At 38.9% G+C, this 16923-nt stretch overlaps 1 protein-coding gene across 1 annotated transcript in view; it reads right to left on the bottom strand.

Moving 5' to 3' along the window:
- PIP4P2 (phosphatidylinositol-4,5-bisphosphate 4-phosphatase 2) overlaps nt 1-16923 on the bottom strand; it is a 63658-nt gene that overhangs the window by 31092 nt on the left and 15643 nt on the right. The window contains exons 2-4 of the mRNA XM_080802878.1: nt 9527-9675; nt 5059-5165; nt 3580-3703 (exon numbers count right to left, since the gene is read on the bottom strand). Coding sequence (XP_080659004.1) covers nt 3580-3703; nt 5059-5165; nt 9527-9675 — 380 coding nt within the window. The remainder of the gene's footprint in view (nt 1-3579; nt 3704-5058; nt 5166-9526; nt 9676-16923) is intronic.

Below are 16923 nucleotides of genomic sequence, written 5' to 3'. Positions count from 1 at the left end.
AGAAAGAAAAAGTGGGAGAAAACAGAGACAAGGCATAAAGAAGAACAATACCTCAGGAAAAAAAAAACCAGAATTAATAGTTTCAGAAAGATGCCATAGAGAAGAGAATGCTCTTTAGAAAAAGGAAAAAATCAACCAAAGAACACAGGAAAACTCTTCAAAATTAAAAATTAAGTTAAATAACCTGAAATTAAAATTTTGGATTAAGTTTAGAGGACATAGTTGGGTAAGTTTCCCAGTAAGTAAAGGAAAAGGCAAACTAAAAAGAAAATGTTGAGAGAAAGAACAAAAGAAAGAAGAAAGAAAGAAAGAAGAAAGAAGAAAAGGAAAAAAAGGGAAAAGAAAAGAAAGAAAGTCAATAATTCAGGTGATCTAAAGAAGGATTCTAGAAAGAATGAGCAAAGAAAATAGGGTGGGCTTCAAGAGGATCAACTGAGTACCCAGACAATGAATTCAAACATATTCTCCCTCCCAAAGACACATTCTTTTTTTTTTTTTTTTAATTTGAGTATAGTTGCCATACAAGGTCACATTAGTTTCAAGTGAACAACATAGTGATTCAACTATACGTTATGCTAGACTCAGCACAAGTGTAGCTACCATCTGTTATACAACACTGCTACAGTATTGACTCCATTCCCTATGATGTGCCTTTTATTCCATGACTGATTCATTCCATAACTGCAAGCCTGTGTCTCCCACTCCCCCTCACCACTCATCCCACTGCACAGCCCACTCTGGCAAAAAATACAAGTTTGTTCTCTGTATTTATGGGTCTGCTCTGTTTTTTCATTTGTTTTGTTTCTTAGATTCCACATATGAGTGAAATCATATGTTTGTCTTCCTCTGTCTGACTTATCTCACTAAGCATAACATCATCAAGGTCCATCCACGTTATCACAAATGGCAACGTCTCATCCTTTTTATGGCTGTGTAATATTCATGTGTGCGTGTCTATGACATCTCCTTCAACCATTCTAAGATACATTCTAATGCCATTTCAGAGCACCGGAGAAAATGAAAGAAGAAAGGAATATAAAGAGAAAAAAAATCAGAAAGGACATGGAATCAGAGCCGCAGTTGAACTTCTTGACAACAGTGGGGAAAAGTCTTCTTTTATTTAATTTTTGAGAGGAAACAATTAACAACCTATAATTCTACATCTGGACAAACCATAAAGTAAATGTGAGATTAGGTTAAAAACTATTTAAGAGGGATGTATGGGTGGCTTAGTCAGTTAAGTGTCTGCCTTTGGCTCATGGCATGATCCCAGGCTCCTGGGATCGAGTCCCACAACAGCCTCCCTGCTCAGTGGGAGTCTGCTTCTCCTGCCTGCTGCTCCCCCTGCTTGTGTTCTGTATCTCCCTCTTTCTGACAAATAATAAAATCTTAAAATATATATATATATAGAGAGAGAGAGAGAGAGAATTATTTAAGAGGGGGGCCTGCGTGGCTCAGTCAGTTGAGTGTCTGCCTTTGGCTTGGGTTGTGACCTCAGGGTCCTGGGATCGAGTCCCACATAGGGCTCACTGCTTGGCAGGGAGCCTGCTTCTCCCTCTCACTCTGCTTATGTTCTCTCGCTCTTTCTCTCAAATAAATAAACAAAATCTTTAAAAATAAAAACTACTTAAGAAGTAAAAGTTGTCAAATTTATTTCCTTGCATTGCATTTTCTCAGAAAGCTAAGAAAGGATGTGCTACACCAAAATGAAGAACTGTGAGGATGATACAGGATCCAAAACAGGAAAAGCAAAAAGGAATTCCTAGGATAATGATGAAGGGAAATCCCGTGATGGCAGCTGTGTAGCTGGAAACCTCAATAATAGATCCCCTGATGTGTATGACTATATTGATAGTAATTTTACAGTCCTTTAAAAGAGTATGGGAAGAACAAATGATTTGTACATAGAAAATTAAACAAATTCAAAAGGAGGAGAGACAATTATTCTTTTTTTTAAGTAATCTCTACCTTCAATGTGGGTTTCAAACTCATGACCAGGAGATCAGGATTTGGATGCTATACTGACTGGGCAGGCCACCAGCCAAGCACCCCAGAAGGAAGACAGACAATTATTAACAAAAAAATTAACAAATTCTGAAAGACCATACAGTACTGAAATATAGTATATACTACTTGGCTCAGCTGTGAACATAATTTACCTAATCATAAAAAAGGTAAACACTAAGTACTATTTAATTAAATAAAATATTAAAATTCTACTGAGACCATGGAGTAAAGAGAAGGACAAAGACTGGGGGAAAGGGTGCTATGAGTGCTAAGTCCTCAACCTGCACTGTACAGGGTAATAGGTAATATCTAAAATTGCCTAATCAAAAGGAAAAAAGAATAAGCAAACAACTTAAACACATGTAGGTAAATACCAGGAGAGCTGCTGAAAGAGTTCAAAGTATGTGGGGGATGGTATTTAGGGATGACTGTTATCTCCCCTATCAACTTTATAATCCCATTTGACATTAGAATTATGTACATGAATTACTCTACTAAAAATAAAAAGTAGAAAGAAAAAAAGCAAATCATCTACACTTTCTTAAATGGGTTTGTCTCCTAGTTCATCCCAAGGCAGTAGATCTTACGGCGGGAGACCGCTGTGACATCAGACCTGCCCATGCTCATACTCTGCAAGTTTTCATTAATACTTAGGTTTTATGGAAAATATGCTGTCTCCTATGAAGGCTGAATAACAAAAGAAAATCTTCCCGACAGAGTAAAGCACTATGAAATTAACTTTTAAAAACCAAACTTAAGGGGCGCCTGGGTGGCCCAGTTGGTTGAGCAACTGCCTTCAGCTCAGGTCATGATCCTGGAGTCCTGAGATCAATCCGGCATCAGGCTCCCTGCTCAGCAGGAGGTTTGCTTCTTCCTCTGCCCCTCCCCCTGCTCACGCTCTATCTCATTCTCTCTCTCTCTCTCTCAAATAAAAAAAATATATATATTTTTTAAAAAAATCACCAAACTTAGGGTTTAAAGTTAAAAGTAGTAACACAAGAACTCTTGCTCTTTACAAGAACTTTTGCATATATATAACCACTTTCACCTTCTTACTTTTTTTTCCAAGTAGTTTACCTAATTATGGACACCGGAGTTAATTCCCTTTACTCTAAGTTTAATTTTTAAAAATCAGAAAAAATTTGGTAAATTATAATAAGAATTTTTCTCAACTCTAGAAACCACAAAGCAGGGCCACTACATGAGATTGTGCACTTTGTTTTTTGCTGAGGGGAGGTGACAGTAAAGCTAAGATTGAGCCACTCACCAACCAAAGATACTCATGTTGTTAAGCCCAGAAAGAAAGGGCACTGTTTCCCATTAGCCTACCCAGAGAGGCCCCTTTTTGCAAATGAACCAATCAGAGGATGCCCCTTTTATCTAATTCACTAAAGATGTAGGACACCCTAGCTGAACCTCTGATTAACTGTCTTTCTTAAAAAGGCTTTCTTTTAATCGTCTGATTAATTTGGACTTGGACAAAACTAGAAGAGCTTGAGCTGTGGTCAAATCTATATGATCACATCTACATGTACAGATTGAGGCCACTATGACAAACGTCTGGTTACTTACCAGGAATGTGTTTCCACAATGCCCACACACGACCCTTGTACCTTCTGGCTGGACTGGCAACGCAGGTTGAGCTGGCTGTTCTTCAGAAATAAGCATTACTGGGCTAAGGTTAATTATGCGTCTACTGTGGAGAGATAAAGAAAACAACTTCATTATCCCACAAATGGACGGAGGGCAAAACCTGTAATATACGGTATGGCACTGAAAATAGATTTACACTTGTTTTATAAATTGTCAGGCTTCGAAGCCAAATTCACAGAAAGTGGCAATAATTTTGAAAGCAAAAAAAGAAAGCTGTTTCATATTTGTGATGGAAACCATATATTATGGTGGTGTTTCTAACCAATGGCCTTGGGAACCATTTAACTGCCATTTCCAAGTTCCTACAAGTTCCAATCAGAAAATCGTTTTTATCATTCCCTATCTAGGAAGACAAGTTGAGTTTGGTAGAGGACTACACAAGTTAAAACATTCTACATCAACAAATACGCATGCGCCATGAAGGTGCCAAAGTGCTGAGTCACAGCCAAATTTCTCTGGGTGGGCTGGTGTTCTTTGATGTCTATTTAACCAGAGACAGACAAAAAGGAAAATGGGAGGTTTCTTTCCTATCTATTCCATCAGATGGGGTTGCAAAGGACTCATATAATGGTCAAAAAGCCAGAAATCACAGAAAAAACACAGTGAATGTCTTGATATACTCCTATCTGGGCACATCTATAATGGCATTTGATAATGGCCAATAGCTCCCGAATTTCTTGCATAGGTTATGCTCAGCAAACACAAGTATAGCACACAGTGAGGTACACAATGATGATTAACACACTTCCAGGTTAAGATGAATTAAATCAAAGGTAAACTAGGTGGTTTTTTTGGGGGTTTTTTAATTTCTTTTTCTTTTAAACATATTTATTTGAATTGATCTTAATCACATCATATATATATATACATGACAGGTGGGTGTCCCCTCCCTTCACCCATAAAACAGATATCTAAAGTGGCTTGCAAATAGTGTTCTTAGAAACACCTTTACTGCAACTGTTTAAACATCTGCCTGCCTGCGTTCCAGGCTGGGTTTACTCTATTTACTCAGATAACACTGGTCTACAGGCTGCAACCAGCGATCTCATAAATACCCTTATTACAAGCGTTCTTAATAACATCACTGTATACATAACAATGGGGATAAGTGGTTACTTTTAAATAAGTTTAAGGAGTCACTAGTCTATTACAGTGCATTAAGTACTTATATAACATCAAGAAAACTTTCATTGCTCATTCAAGAATATTATCTTACAAATACTTGTGACCATTAATTTCAAACTAAACACATCATTCTTTTAACAAAGAAAAAATAATAATATCGGTCCTGTAATTACTTTGAGGACAAAGACTATTTAGAACAAAGCCTGGCACATATGAGCCTTTAATAAGTACTTGTTGGATAAACGAATGAATGAATGAATCTTTATCTCTTACCAGTTAGGTCTCGGACATCCTATTCGCCGAGATGTGTCCTTACAAATGAGGAGACAATTACAAGGGCATCTAACATATTTCTTCCCTGTTGGGGGGTTTTTGATTGGCTAGATAAGGGAAGAAAATGCAAACACAGCAAATTAATCGAAGGACAGATTGCCAAAGCTTGTTTGTATATAAAAAGGAAATGATTCCTTAAAAACTTAGGCCCCCCATAGTGCTACCAAAGTACAGGTTAAGGAAAAGTGCATCATAAGTGGTTTTACATAGCTCAAATGTTGGCAAGCACTCTATGAAAATCTGGGGCTGTACAGATGTAATTGTGAAGGGCATATTTCAAAATTAGTTGGCAGTGCCCTTTTAATATGAGAAGAAAAATTAAGTTCACAACAAGAATTGTTTTCCCTTTAAAGTTTTAAGACCAAAGTCAACTATCTGTGCTACCAAGGGCAAACATTCACTAAAGTTCCTTGCACCTATTTGGGAGGCGCAAACTCATTAGGAATATTGGGCAAAAAAGAGTATATAACAAATTTGAACTTTCCTTCACTCCTAGAATATAAGAAATGATTAATCTTATTACATCTTTTAACTTAAAAAAGGAACAACTTGCAATAACTCTTCATGTTACCATATTTTAAAACTTTACAGTAAATTTAAAAAGCAAGAATAGGGGCGCCTGGGTGGCTCAGTAGGTTAAAGCCTCTGCCTTCGGCTCAGGTCATGATCCCAGGGTCCTGGGATCGAGCCCAGCATAGGACTCTCTGCTCAGCAGGGAGCCTGTTTCCTCCTCTCTCTCTCTCTCTGCCTGCCTCTCTGCCTACTTGTGATCTCTGTCTGTCAAACAAATAAATAAAATCTTAAAAAAAAAAAAAAGCAAGAATAAATACCAAAGAAAACCCTCCTTTAAATGAGGAATTAGTGGGGTGCCTGGGTGGCTCAGTCGATTAAGCATCTTCCTTTGACTCAGGTCATGATCCCAGGATCCTGAGATTGAGCCCCGTATCAGGCTTCCTGCTTACGGGGAGCCTGTATCTCCCTCTCCCTGGGCTGCTCCCCCTGCTTGTGCACTCTCTCTCTCTCTCTTTCTCTCTGTCAAATAAATAAATTAAAAATCTTTAAATAAATAAATAAGACCTTAGGCTTGTTAGAGTAAATAACCTATGAAGCAGTGAGAGGACTAGCTCATCACTCCTGGGCATACCTGCCTAACTGTATAGCTTGAATCCAATCATCCGGGAATATCAGACAAACCCAAACTGGAGGAACATTCTATAAAACACCTTGCCTGTACTCTTAGAAAATGTCAAGGCAATCAAAGACAAAGAAAGACTACATTTCAGACAAAGGGATATTAAAGAGACATGCTATCCAAATACAACATGGAATTCTGGGTTCACTCCTGGACCATATTGTTTTGTTTTGTTTTGTTTTTAATGGAACCATTGAGCAAATATGAGTTAGGTCCAAAGATCAGATAATAGCCATTGTATTAATGTTAATTTCCTGCATTTGATCATTGTACTACGATTATATAAGTGGATGTCCTTTTTTTTTTTTAAGGAAAATTCACACTAAAATGTTTAGGGGTAGAAGAACCCCATGTCTGTAATTGCCTTAAAAGTTTCTTTAAAAAAAAAGATTATTTATTCATTTAGAGAGAGAAAACCAATGTGACACGATATTAATGTATTTGTGGAATGTGAGTACAGGGTTTATGGAATTCTCTGTACATAATATGTACTATTTTTTGGTAACTTTTCTGTGAATCTGTAACACATTTCAAAAAAAAGATGAGAAATTTAAGTAAACAATCTTATTAGAAATATATAAAAGTTAGCAATAAGTCATCAACAATTTATTAAACTATATAACATAAAATCTGAATATCTAAAATTTATAAACATCCAGAATGTGTTACTATCCAATCTAAAATATCAAGAAAACCAGAAATTGGGTTAATTCCTATACATCCAAATTTTTCCATTAAGTAAACGTGTACTTGGCAAATGACAAACTTTTTTATATTACATTCCCAACTTATTTCTAAACCTCAGTTCCTTCGTTTATAAAATAAGGTGAATGAACTAGAAGAATTGGTCTTTATTGTCTGCCCATGCCTTGTCGTGTCTTACCTACAGGGAAATGGGGGTGAAAATGGCATTGTCCTTATGCATAAGTTCTAATGTTCTTACTTAGTAAAATGACCTTGTATGGCCCTGGCACTGTGCTGGACACTTTACCCCTGTAATCTCAAGAGCAACTCTATTAGTTAGATGTTATTATTATATCACTCTACATGAGGAAACCGCAGTGTGGAGAAGATAAGTCCCAAGGATAGACAACTACCAAGTGGCAGAGCTAGGTAGGATTCAAGACCCAGTCCATCAGCCTCCAGATCTCAGACTCATAATCAATCATGCAGCCAATTAGCTCCACTCTTCCTCCAGGACTTCTCAACTTTTCCATTAACTTGCTCTAAAAATTGCTTCTCCCTTAACCTTAAATTCTGTATTCTCTAAACCTTGCTAAAATTTGTCTGTCTTTTCTCTTCCCCAGCTTCTCTCCTTTCTTTCCCAATTCTATCTACTGAAATAAGAAGGACTTTCATTAGCCTTGTTTTGTTTGTTTGTTTGTTTGCTTGTTTGCTTTGTTGTGTTTCTTTTTTTTTTTTTTTAATCTCCTCAGAAATATCAGGTTCCTATCAGGGGAGTAGACTCACTGATCTCCTGTTTTAGGTGACATGAGGAGAATGAACCACAGTGAAACTGAGCAGGGGACAGTGATAGTGAACAGAAGGGAGTTAGTTGCTCTGTTGGGGCATTTACGTGTACTTTTCGACCCAAAATTTCTCCAGAGAAGCTGCTAGTTGCCTAAGACCTCTTCACTCATAAATTCAAGATCAATTACACTGCAAACATTGGCAAGTCATCTGTTAAAACACTCCTCACACACATCTTCCCTCTCTTCTCTTTCCCTGTAATATAACTGATGCCACACAAGGCAATCTAATTAGATACTACTCATTTTCTCTAGAATATTGAGAAATACTTACATTTCCTTACTTAACAGGAGTTATAATGATATAAAAATGTCAGCGCAATTTTCTTTATGTCCAGAAGTAGTTTATTTGTACCCACATCCTATTGTTCTGGAATAATGAACTCATCACTTCTGAGTAGCCAGATTGAGGCTGTTGGCTAAATCCACAGCCTGTTCTGTTTACTTCCAAGAGTAAATATAAAGCTTTACAAGTTTTTTTCTACTCATCAAAAAAAAAAATTTGTAGGGATGGTGGAATAGAAGAAAAAAATCAACAGTAGCATCAAATCGAAAAAACACCTTTCAGGTATTGGGTGTTTTTGTTTTGTTTTGTTTTTAATTGTCATCTATGTCTCACAACTCTTTTTTGGTTGTTAACTCTAAAATGAACACTACAGAGGTTAATGTTAGGTTTGCTAGGGAGTGTTCAACCTAAAAAGAAAATAGTTGGTTTTGCTGGTATCACCTCTATTTACACAGTAAAGCTCATCTCCAAATGATGTCCCTTATAAAAAATACATACTTACAATAAAACATATTGCTTCATGACTTAAGGTTTTATTTTATGACTTTTCTATAAAATATATAAAGCCCAGTAAATATGTTTCATTTTTCTTAGAGACATAATAAACTCTGGCTGATTTTTTTTTTTTTTTAGAATTTTCTAAGAAGGAAAAATATACAAATACCAACAACTGATTATTTAATTGCAGATTTTGAGAGACATTGAAATTTTTAAAATAAAGCCTAACCATAAAAGTAGAAATATATTTAATCTAACTAATACCACTTCATTACTTGAAACTAAATATTCTACTTAAAATATAGTTGTTCTTCTCCAGGTTCAGCTCAAAAAATATGTGCTCTTCAAATTTTTTGAACATTTCTCTAAATTACTATCAATCAAATAGCATAAAACACCAAGCTATTTGTAAACACTTTGGCACAGGTATCAGTAATAAATGCATAATCTTAAGTCCAGAAAAACCATACAGACATCCTACAGATGTAAAACAAGTTTAAATAATTTTCGATAGGGTAAGTACAAAGTCCACATTTGCAGGAAAATTTGACAAATCTGTGTTTTTGTGAAAATCAAAACAGATTTAGTTGTGATGTGGATAGACACTGAGGATAATTTAGTTGTGATGTGGATAGACACTGGGATCAGTCTCGTGTTAGAAAATAAAGAGCCAAGTGGCATTATATTTAAATTCACCATAAAATTTTCATAATAGAATTAGCTTTAAACACCTGGAGACATCTTTGATGGTAAAAGAGAACTAGAGAGAAGAAAGGATGAGAAAATATGGCCATGCCTATATGCAGGCCACATCTACCTTTAAGTAACATTACTGGAGTATTTCCTTAAGAGACAAGACGTCAGATAATAATTTATGCTTTATTAATGGAAATCCTCACTTACCGTAGCTTCATTGCAAACCGTGCACTTAACCACATGCTGGTGAAGCTTGCCATCTAAGTTGATGAGAGATTGGCACACGCGGCAGTTTATTACTGGAATACCACTGGCATCGGGGCTGGCAATGGCTGTATACGGAGGTGGGAGTTCCGCTGAAAAGGTTATCAGTCACTGAATCAGAGCCAGCGGTATTACAGAGAATAGAGGCAAAGCAGAAACTATCACAAATGACCTCATTCTTGTATTTATGTTTTCAGAGCTAGCCAACTTATCCTAGTTTCAGAGCACAAACACACATGGGACTACATTGTGAAACAGAATAATTCTTCCTCTGATAAAACTAAATCATGTTTGCCTCAGTCTACTCAAATGATCTGGATTCCTTTTACTAACCTATACACAATATACCCACTCTGTTCCTGCATAAACTCGTAGAGCTTGTAATGGGAAAGTGATGATTCATGCCTAAAGAATGTGACACTAATGATCTGATTACCAAGAAAGAGAAATAGTGAGAGTAAAGTTTCTAAATCACTTACAAATACCCATAAATTGTGCAGCTGCCAGGCTGTGTTTACAAAGGGACCAGTATGTAACTGTTGGCTATGTCGATAACAGGACAGTTTTGGGGGCAGTTAAGGAGAGACAAAAGTGTACCTAGGAAAACTAAACATATCATCATGGAACAGAGCTAACTGGAACGGTACAATGCTAATTTCAGACATACAACAAAAACAAACTTAACATTTTCTTATCTCAAACTTTTAACCTTAACATTAAAAATCCAGGAAATACACTTAAGCATTTATGGGTAAAAAACATGATGTCTGGGATTTGGTTTAAATACTCTAAGACAACAATGGTTTAATAGATGAAACAAGATTAGCAAAATGTTGATAATGAATAAATACGATGACATAGAAAATCATCTTGTTGTTACTACTTTTGCGTGTGTGTGGAAATTGCCAGAACAGAGGCACCTGAGTGGCTCAGTCGGTTGGGCATCTGACTTTTGGTTTCGGCTTGGGTTGTGATCTCGTGGTCCTGGGACTGAGCCCCATGTGTGTCAGGGTCTGTGCTCAGCAGGGAGTCTGCTTGGGATTTTCTCTCTCCCTGTCCCTCTCCCTCTGCTGCTCCCCACTCCGTGCTCTCTCTCTCTCTCAAATAATTAAATAAACCTTAAAAAAGAAAAGAAAATTGCCAGAATACACACACACATAGTTTTTTGAGTCCTAAGTTTGCCTGATTGAGTAAAGAGTGGAAGCCCAGTTTCAGAATCCTGCTCATCTACCAGAAGTTGTAGAAGTCTGAGAAACAGAATCCAGATGTACTACTGTGGAATGGGAATTTCTAAAGGGGACACCCTGACCGCATTGTGTAGCTACCTCGATTACAGGCATAGGAGGCCCTTTCGAGGAAAGGTATGGTCTTAGGACTTCTAGACAGGGCCACACCTCAACACGTGGTTCATGACTGAAGCCTCACTAAAGAGAACAAGTATTGCAAAGGGCTTCTGTGATACTCTAAAACACAATCACTATAGCTAATCATGAAAAGACTTATTTTTGAAACAGAGATTTTCCTCTGCACAGAATTAGATTCTGAACTCTGTTATTTTTTAAAACATAGCATACCACAGTATGTTTAAAATTCACATATTACCACCCGGCATCCTTGAGATTTATCATATAGATTTTTTTTTTAGACTAGCAAAGGATTAGCAATAAGTGCTATTCATTTAAATGATTCATAGTAAGGGGTGCCTGCGTGGCTCAGTCCGTTGAGGCTCTGACTCTGGGTTTCAGCTCAGATCATGATCTTGGGGTTGTGGGAGTGAGACCCCAGTCAGGTGCCACACCCAGCAAGGGAGTGGAGTCTGCTTGAGATTCTTTTCATCTGCCCCTCCCCCCCCACTTGCACGCACATGCACTCTCTCTAAGATAAATAAATCTTTAAAAAATAATAATGAATGATTCATGATAAGCTAAATTTCCACAGCAGTTAGGCCCTGAAAGAGGCCACTTTGAAATGACAATACGCATACATTTCTGGGAGGCTTCTATTAGAACACGGCCAAATACTGAACTTGAAAAGAAGCTATAGATGTCTTAAATTATAAAAATAGCCTTAAATCCTTGAAAGAATTTGAGGTTGATCCAGAGTGATTTGTAATGTATTAATCAAGAAGGAAAAACAGGTTAAAGGAACAATGAGTCAACAGTACATTGGAGCCCTTGCAATTTGCAGATTACTTTATCAGAGCTCAATAAAGAAGGTATTGTTCTGGGAAAACAAATACATACCTCACTAGAAATTCTAGACACACTGCCTGGTGTTTAATAATAAATATTGCTTTAATAATTATTAGCATCATTAATAAAAATATTTTCATCTCTTGCCTTTTCCTTGAGTTATGAAGTAACATGAAGTAGATTCTCCCATCATTCCAGGTCTCCATCTTACATAATATGACAGAAAAGAAATTTAAAGACAAGAGAATTTCACCAAGAAAACAAGTGCATTGAGGATGAGGGGCTGGGGGAGAAGCCACACACTGCAGCATACACAAGAGGCCAGGAAAGCCCATCTACTCCAACAGGCAAAAGCTTTGCTCAAAAGAATCTAAAAATCCCAACGGGGGGTTACAAAAGCATCTAAAGTGCATCACAGCCGACAAAACCCTGTGAATTTTTTCTCTAAGATTTGTACTACATAATTTGTAACCTGTCAAAAAAAAAAAAAAAGCTTTCAATTATGACAAAAATACGCTTGAATCTTTTGGAGGCTTGAGAAGAAGAGGGAGGGGGAAAAGAAAAACAAGTGAGGATCAGAAATTTACGATGGGAGAGGCTGTAAGTTCCATGAGACCAGAATCGTGTCTGGCTTGTTTAGGACTGACTCCCTAGTACTTGTCTTAGTGCCTGGTCTATGGTAGGTGTCCAGTGACTATTCATTGGATGGATGGATGGATGGATGGATGGATGGGTGCGTGGGTGGCCGGATGGATGGGTGGGTGGATGGATAGGTGGGTGGGTGGGTGGGTGGATGGGTAGTTGAATGGATGGGTGGGTGGATGGATGGGTGGATGGGTGGGTGGATGGATGGATGGGTGGGTGGATGGATGGGTGAATCACTTGAAATTTACCAGACACATCTATTTCTTTTGCAAAAATAACACTAAGTATATTACCGCTGCTCTCATTGAAGAGGAGCTTGGGTCCTAGCATGCGAGCGAGCCTCACGAAAAAAAGCGTCTCTACTATATAGAAGAATACCCTCCAGATCATGCACTGACAGAGGTGAGGCAGTCAGGAGACACTGGTCTGGCCCACCAGATAAAGGGAATCAATCCAAGAGATCAGCAGAATGACAGACGCTGCAGCCTAACTGCTCCACTCAACAGTGCTTCCAGGCCTTTTGTCTCAATTTTCTGTCCATTACTTCAGCCCTAAGCCAATATAGAGATATATCTTATACTTTAAGCCCCCAAAAAACCTTCACCTGTAACTCCCTCTCCTTTTGTGAGGGACTTTCAATTTCAGAGATCCATTCCACAGTTAATAAGCCTGTAATAATTGGCAATTTAGGTTCCACATTCTGCCTCTTTTCACTTTAAAAGTCAACAGATCACAACTACCATACCTATTTCAAATTTCTGCCCTGGATAAAAGGTCCACTGTCATCTCAGAACTGAGGATCATTAGACATTGACAGCCACAAAAAGTCTTCATTTTGGAAGAGGCTTTTTATTTAAACAATGGTCATTTTCTCTATGGGGTTTACGTAAGTGAAAAATCCTTTTTTCCTCCAAGTGAGCAGTATTTGTTAGACCAGTAGCCCTCAGACCTGAGAAACACCTTCAAAGTTTCAGAGTTATACCATGCTAGAAATTAAAGCAGTATTAGGAATAATCTCTTCACCTTATTGAAGAGAAAACTGAGGCCCAAAGGTTCTGACTCTTGAATAAATTTGTATACAGCCTTCAGCAAAGTCAAGAGCTGAGTGCACTCCCAGAGGTTTCTCCACAATAACCGTTGTCTCTCTTGGAGAATAATTTAATACAGGCACAAACATAAGAACTAGTGAGAATCCTGTAGAAACACTTAGACAAGAATCAGATCTGGACTAAAAGGGAAGAGGAGAAGGAGGTGGAAGACTAGGAAAATAAAAAATAGGACAGAGCATAAAAAAAGAATCCATTCATGATAATACAAACTTGATAGAAAAACCGAGATTCGTAAAAGAGCCAATATGAAAGAATACAGACCACAAGGCATACGTAATGGTCTTCCTGAAACACTCCGAAGGAACCATTATTGTTCTGTAAACCCACATGTGATCAAATTACATTTTCCCTTCATAAACACAGACCTAATTTACCTATTTATGTCAAACAGCCCCTTGTCCTGCTACTTCATCCTCGTGTATTAATCCATACTTCTTTTTTTTTTTTTTACCAAAGATATCCTCCAGCATTTTAAAGGTTGAAATTGTTTTTGCTGGACTGCACTGACCTTTCTTAGCTCAGTTATTCCTTTATAAGCCTCTTCGATGGCAATATTTTCCAGTTTAATTCACTTACTTCACTAATGCACTATATATTCCCTCCTTCAGGCCCTTGACAAAGATGTGGTCTCAAAATTGAAAAATGACATCCAATTAAAATGAGAGCTATTTTAGGACACTATGATTAAGGACGAGCAAGCAAAGTATAAAAGGGCCAGCCTGCGAAGAAAGCCCTGGCTGGCTTTTTCTCCTCCTTAGGAACTTTGTGGAGAATATGGATAAGGGACAGAGTGAGGCTGCCTGGTATGGGTTACCTACTTCCAGGCTGAAACCCCTCCAGTCCAGCTGTGCATGAGAAGGGGAAGATCATGACACCTGCTCTACGAAACCAAAGAAACAAAACTATTCTGGAAAACTCTTGGGTTCTTCCAGTACCATGAAACCCTCAGAAGGTTCCATCAGGCTAAAGCCAGCATGGAAGGGTAAATGTCCTACTTATTACGTTACTGACCCTTAGCTCTGAATCTAGCCTTCTCTGCTTTGTCATGCTGGAGCAAAGCTCTGCAGACCACACTGGAACTCTGCCAGCTGGCGGCAGGCTACATTCTGTGAAGAGGGAGCCTGCAAGGTTGAGGGAGGAAGAAGGGACTTACAGCCCTTTCCCCAAGCGTACAGTCTTTCTCCAGAGCTCAGGAACATCAGCACCAGCTGGCCGACCGACCCAAACTCAAAATTATTACATCTTAATGACTCCAATCACTTCCCTCTGTTCTCTCAGCCCTAGACCTCATGGCAACTTCTTCCCACATATGATACCTACTTGATACCACAGGATAGCGTTTTTACCTTTTAGTTACCTAGTTAACAACTTCATACCTAATTAACAATTCTATTATATTCCATTGTGTGGTTTCTATCTCCAGGTCTTAACCGATAGAAAAATTCATGCCAAGAGTAATCCCAGAAAACTGACCCTCAAAATGGGATTGGGGGACGCCTCAGTGGCTCAGTTGGTTGGGCATTCAATTCGTGATTTTGGCTCAGGTCTGATCTCAGGGTTGTGGGATCGAGCCCCACATTGGCTCCATGCTCAGTGGGGAGTCTGCTTGCGATTCTCTCTCACGCTCTCCCTCTGTCCCTCCCTCTGCTCTCTCTCTCTCTCAAATAAATAAATAAATCTTTTTTTTTTTTTAAATGGGATTGGAGAAATGGTTTGATCATGCCTTGGGTTCAAATGCAGTGCTGAGCTCCTTCGCCAGTGGGACACAGTAAGGTAGAAATTGGTGGCTCTCAGTGGCATCCTGATGAGTCAGATTATCCCCTGTAGATGACTGTGATGGTTATGGCTACTTCACTAGACCATTAGGGCAGGAATAATTACTATCCAGGTTGTGATATGGGGTGAATACCATGAATACCTTGGAGCATTTACAGAAAGAAAATGAGAAGCTCAGCTCTTTAAACTCTCAGCTCAAGTCACAGTCAGAGAACCAGAGAACTTCTACTGCAGCCCTAGAAGTAACCCTTATGTCCGATTGTCACAGGGCTTACACTGCTGTAAATCAAACACAAATTTAATAGCGTAGACTGCAAAATTATAATGTCAGGTAAATCCACAGCCGTACCAAGCTCTCCTGTGAAAGTTGGAACGCTGATTGTGAAGGAGTGGACCCCTGAAACATGGAACAGGGGCATCTGGTTGTAGCCAAACATAAATGAGAAACCCGGAGTCCCTCTGAGTCTCCCTTAATGAGTAGAAAGCTGCTTTTCTCCTTGTGTTTGAAGAGACAAGAATTCCCTTACAGGAAAACTGTCTCAGGAGTGGACAGCCATCCTCCCTAAGACTCATCCTCTCCCGTGGTTGCTTCAAAACACAGAACTAAGCTCAGATCTCAACACGTTCCAGGAGGACAAGTCGAAAGCATGACTCAGGAAGCACTAGCTTATACATCAAGAGAATTGCAAGGTTTTGAAAATATATATGTTCAAAAACCTGGAGAATACGTGTGGGGGTAGATCACAAGAGCGTTAAACCAAAAAGGATGGAACTTAACACTGAGTTGAGCCAAATTTAATTATATGGGTGCATTTAGCAGATACTCTGGATTGGATGTTAGTTTTAAAGCTGGAAGTAGCTCTGTATCCGTTTCCTTGTCTGTTGGTGAGACTCGACCTTATGTTCAATGGAGTTGTGATGTCAGAACATCCCCAGCATGGCACAGAAGAATCAAAGGCGTAGGGAATTAGAAAGTTGGAGTGAATTTATCAGATGAAACGTGCATGCCCACACCCTACTACGTCGATTCGCTTTTTTTCTACGTTGGACTGCTGCTCCCAGGCAATCCCAGTTTTGTAGCTGAGGATGTGATACAGAGCTCCGCCATAAGCTCTGAGGCCAGAGAAAATGAGGAGACCTTCAGCTCTTTTCAGGAAGAAAGCAGAAGCCCGCTAGGCACTCTGCGGTGGGTTCCCAGGAGGGAGTGAGCAGTCAGTGGGTCACACGCATGTACTGTGAGCAGGGTGCAGTGCTGGAGGTACATCAGGAACACCGCAGGGAGTGAGGCTCCAGGGCTTCCAGAGCTGGTGTTGTTAACATGGTGAAAGACAGCAAAAGCGCAAGTACAACTGGGTGTGGTAAGTGCTCTGATAAGGATGGGCACAGGGGCTTTGCAAGCACGGAAGAGGGCATCTAACCCTAAGGCAGAGTGTGCGTCAGGGGTGCGGGGTGGGGGTAAGGGGAGAGGAGGCCAGTGGTAGAGTCATCTGGTACAGTTTAGCTTTCCTCCAATACCGCAGCCTTTCTCCAAATTGTTACCTTTAACTCCTTTCTCCAAACAGCAGCTCTAGAAAAACAGCCAAAACTTACTGAGTGTGGCTGTAATACCAGCTTGGAA

The sequence above is a fragment of the Martes martes genome (assembly GCF_963455335.1).
Source record: "Martes martes genome assembly, chromosome: 4".
Lineage (NCBI taxonomy): Eukaryota > Metazoa > Chordata > Mammalia > Carnivora > Mustelidae > Martes > Martes martes.
Note: the sequence above shows the minus strand (reverse complement) of the source record. Positions and strands in the feature narration are given on the sequence as shown.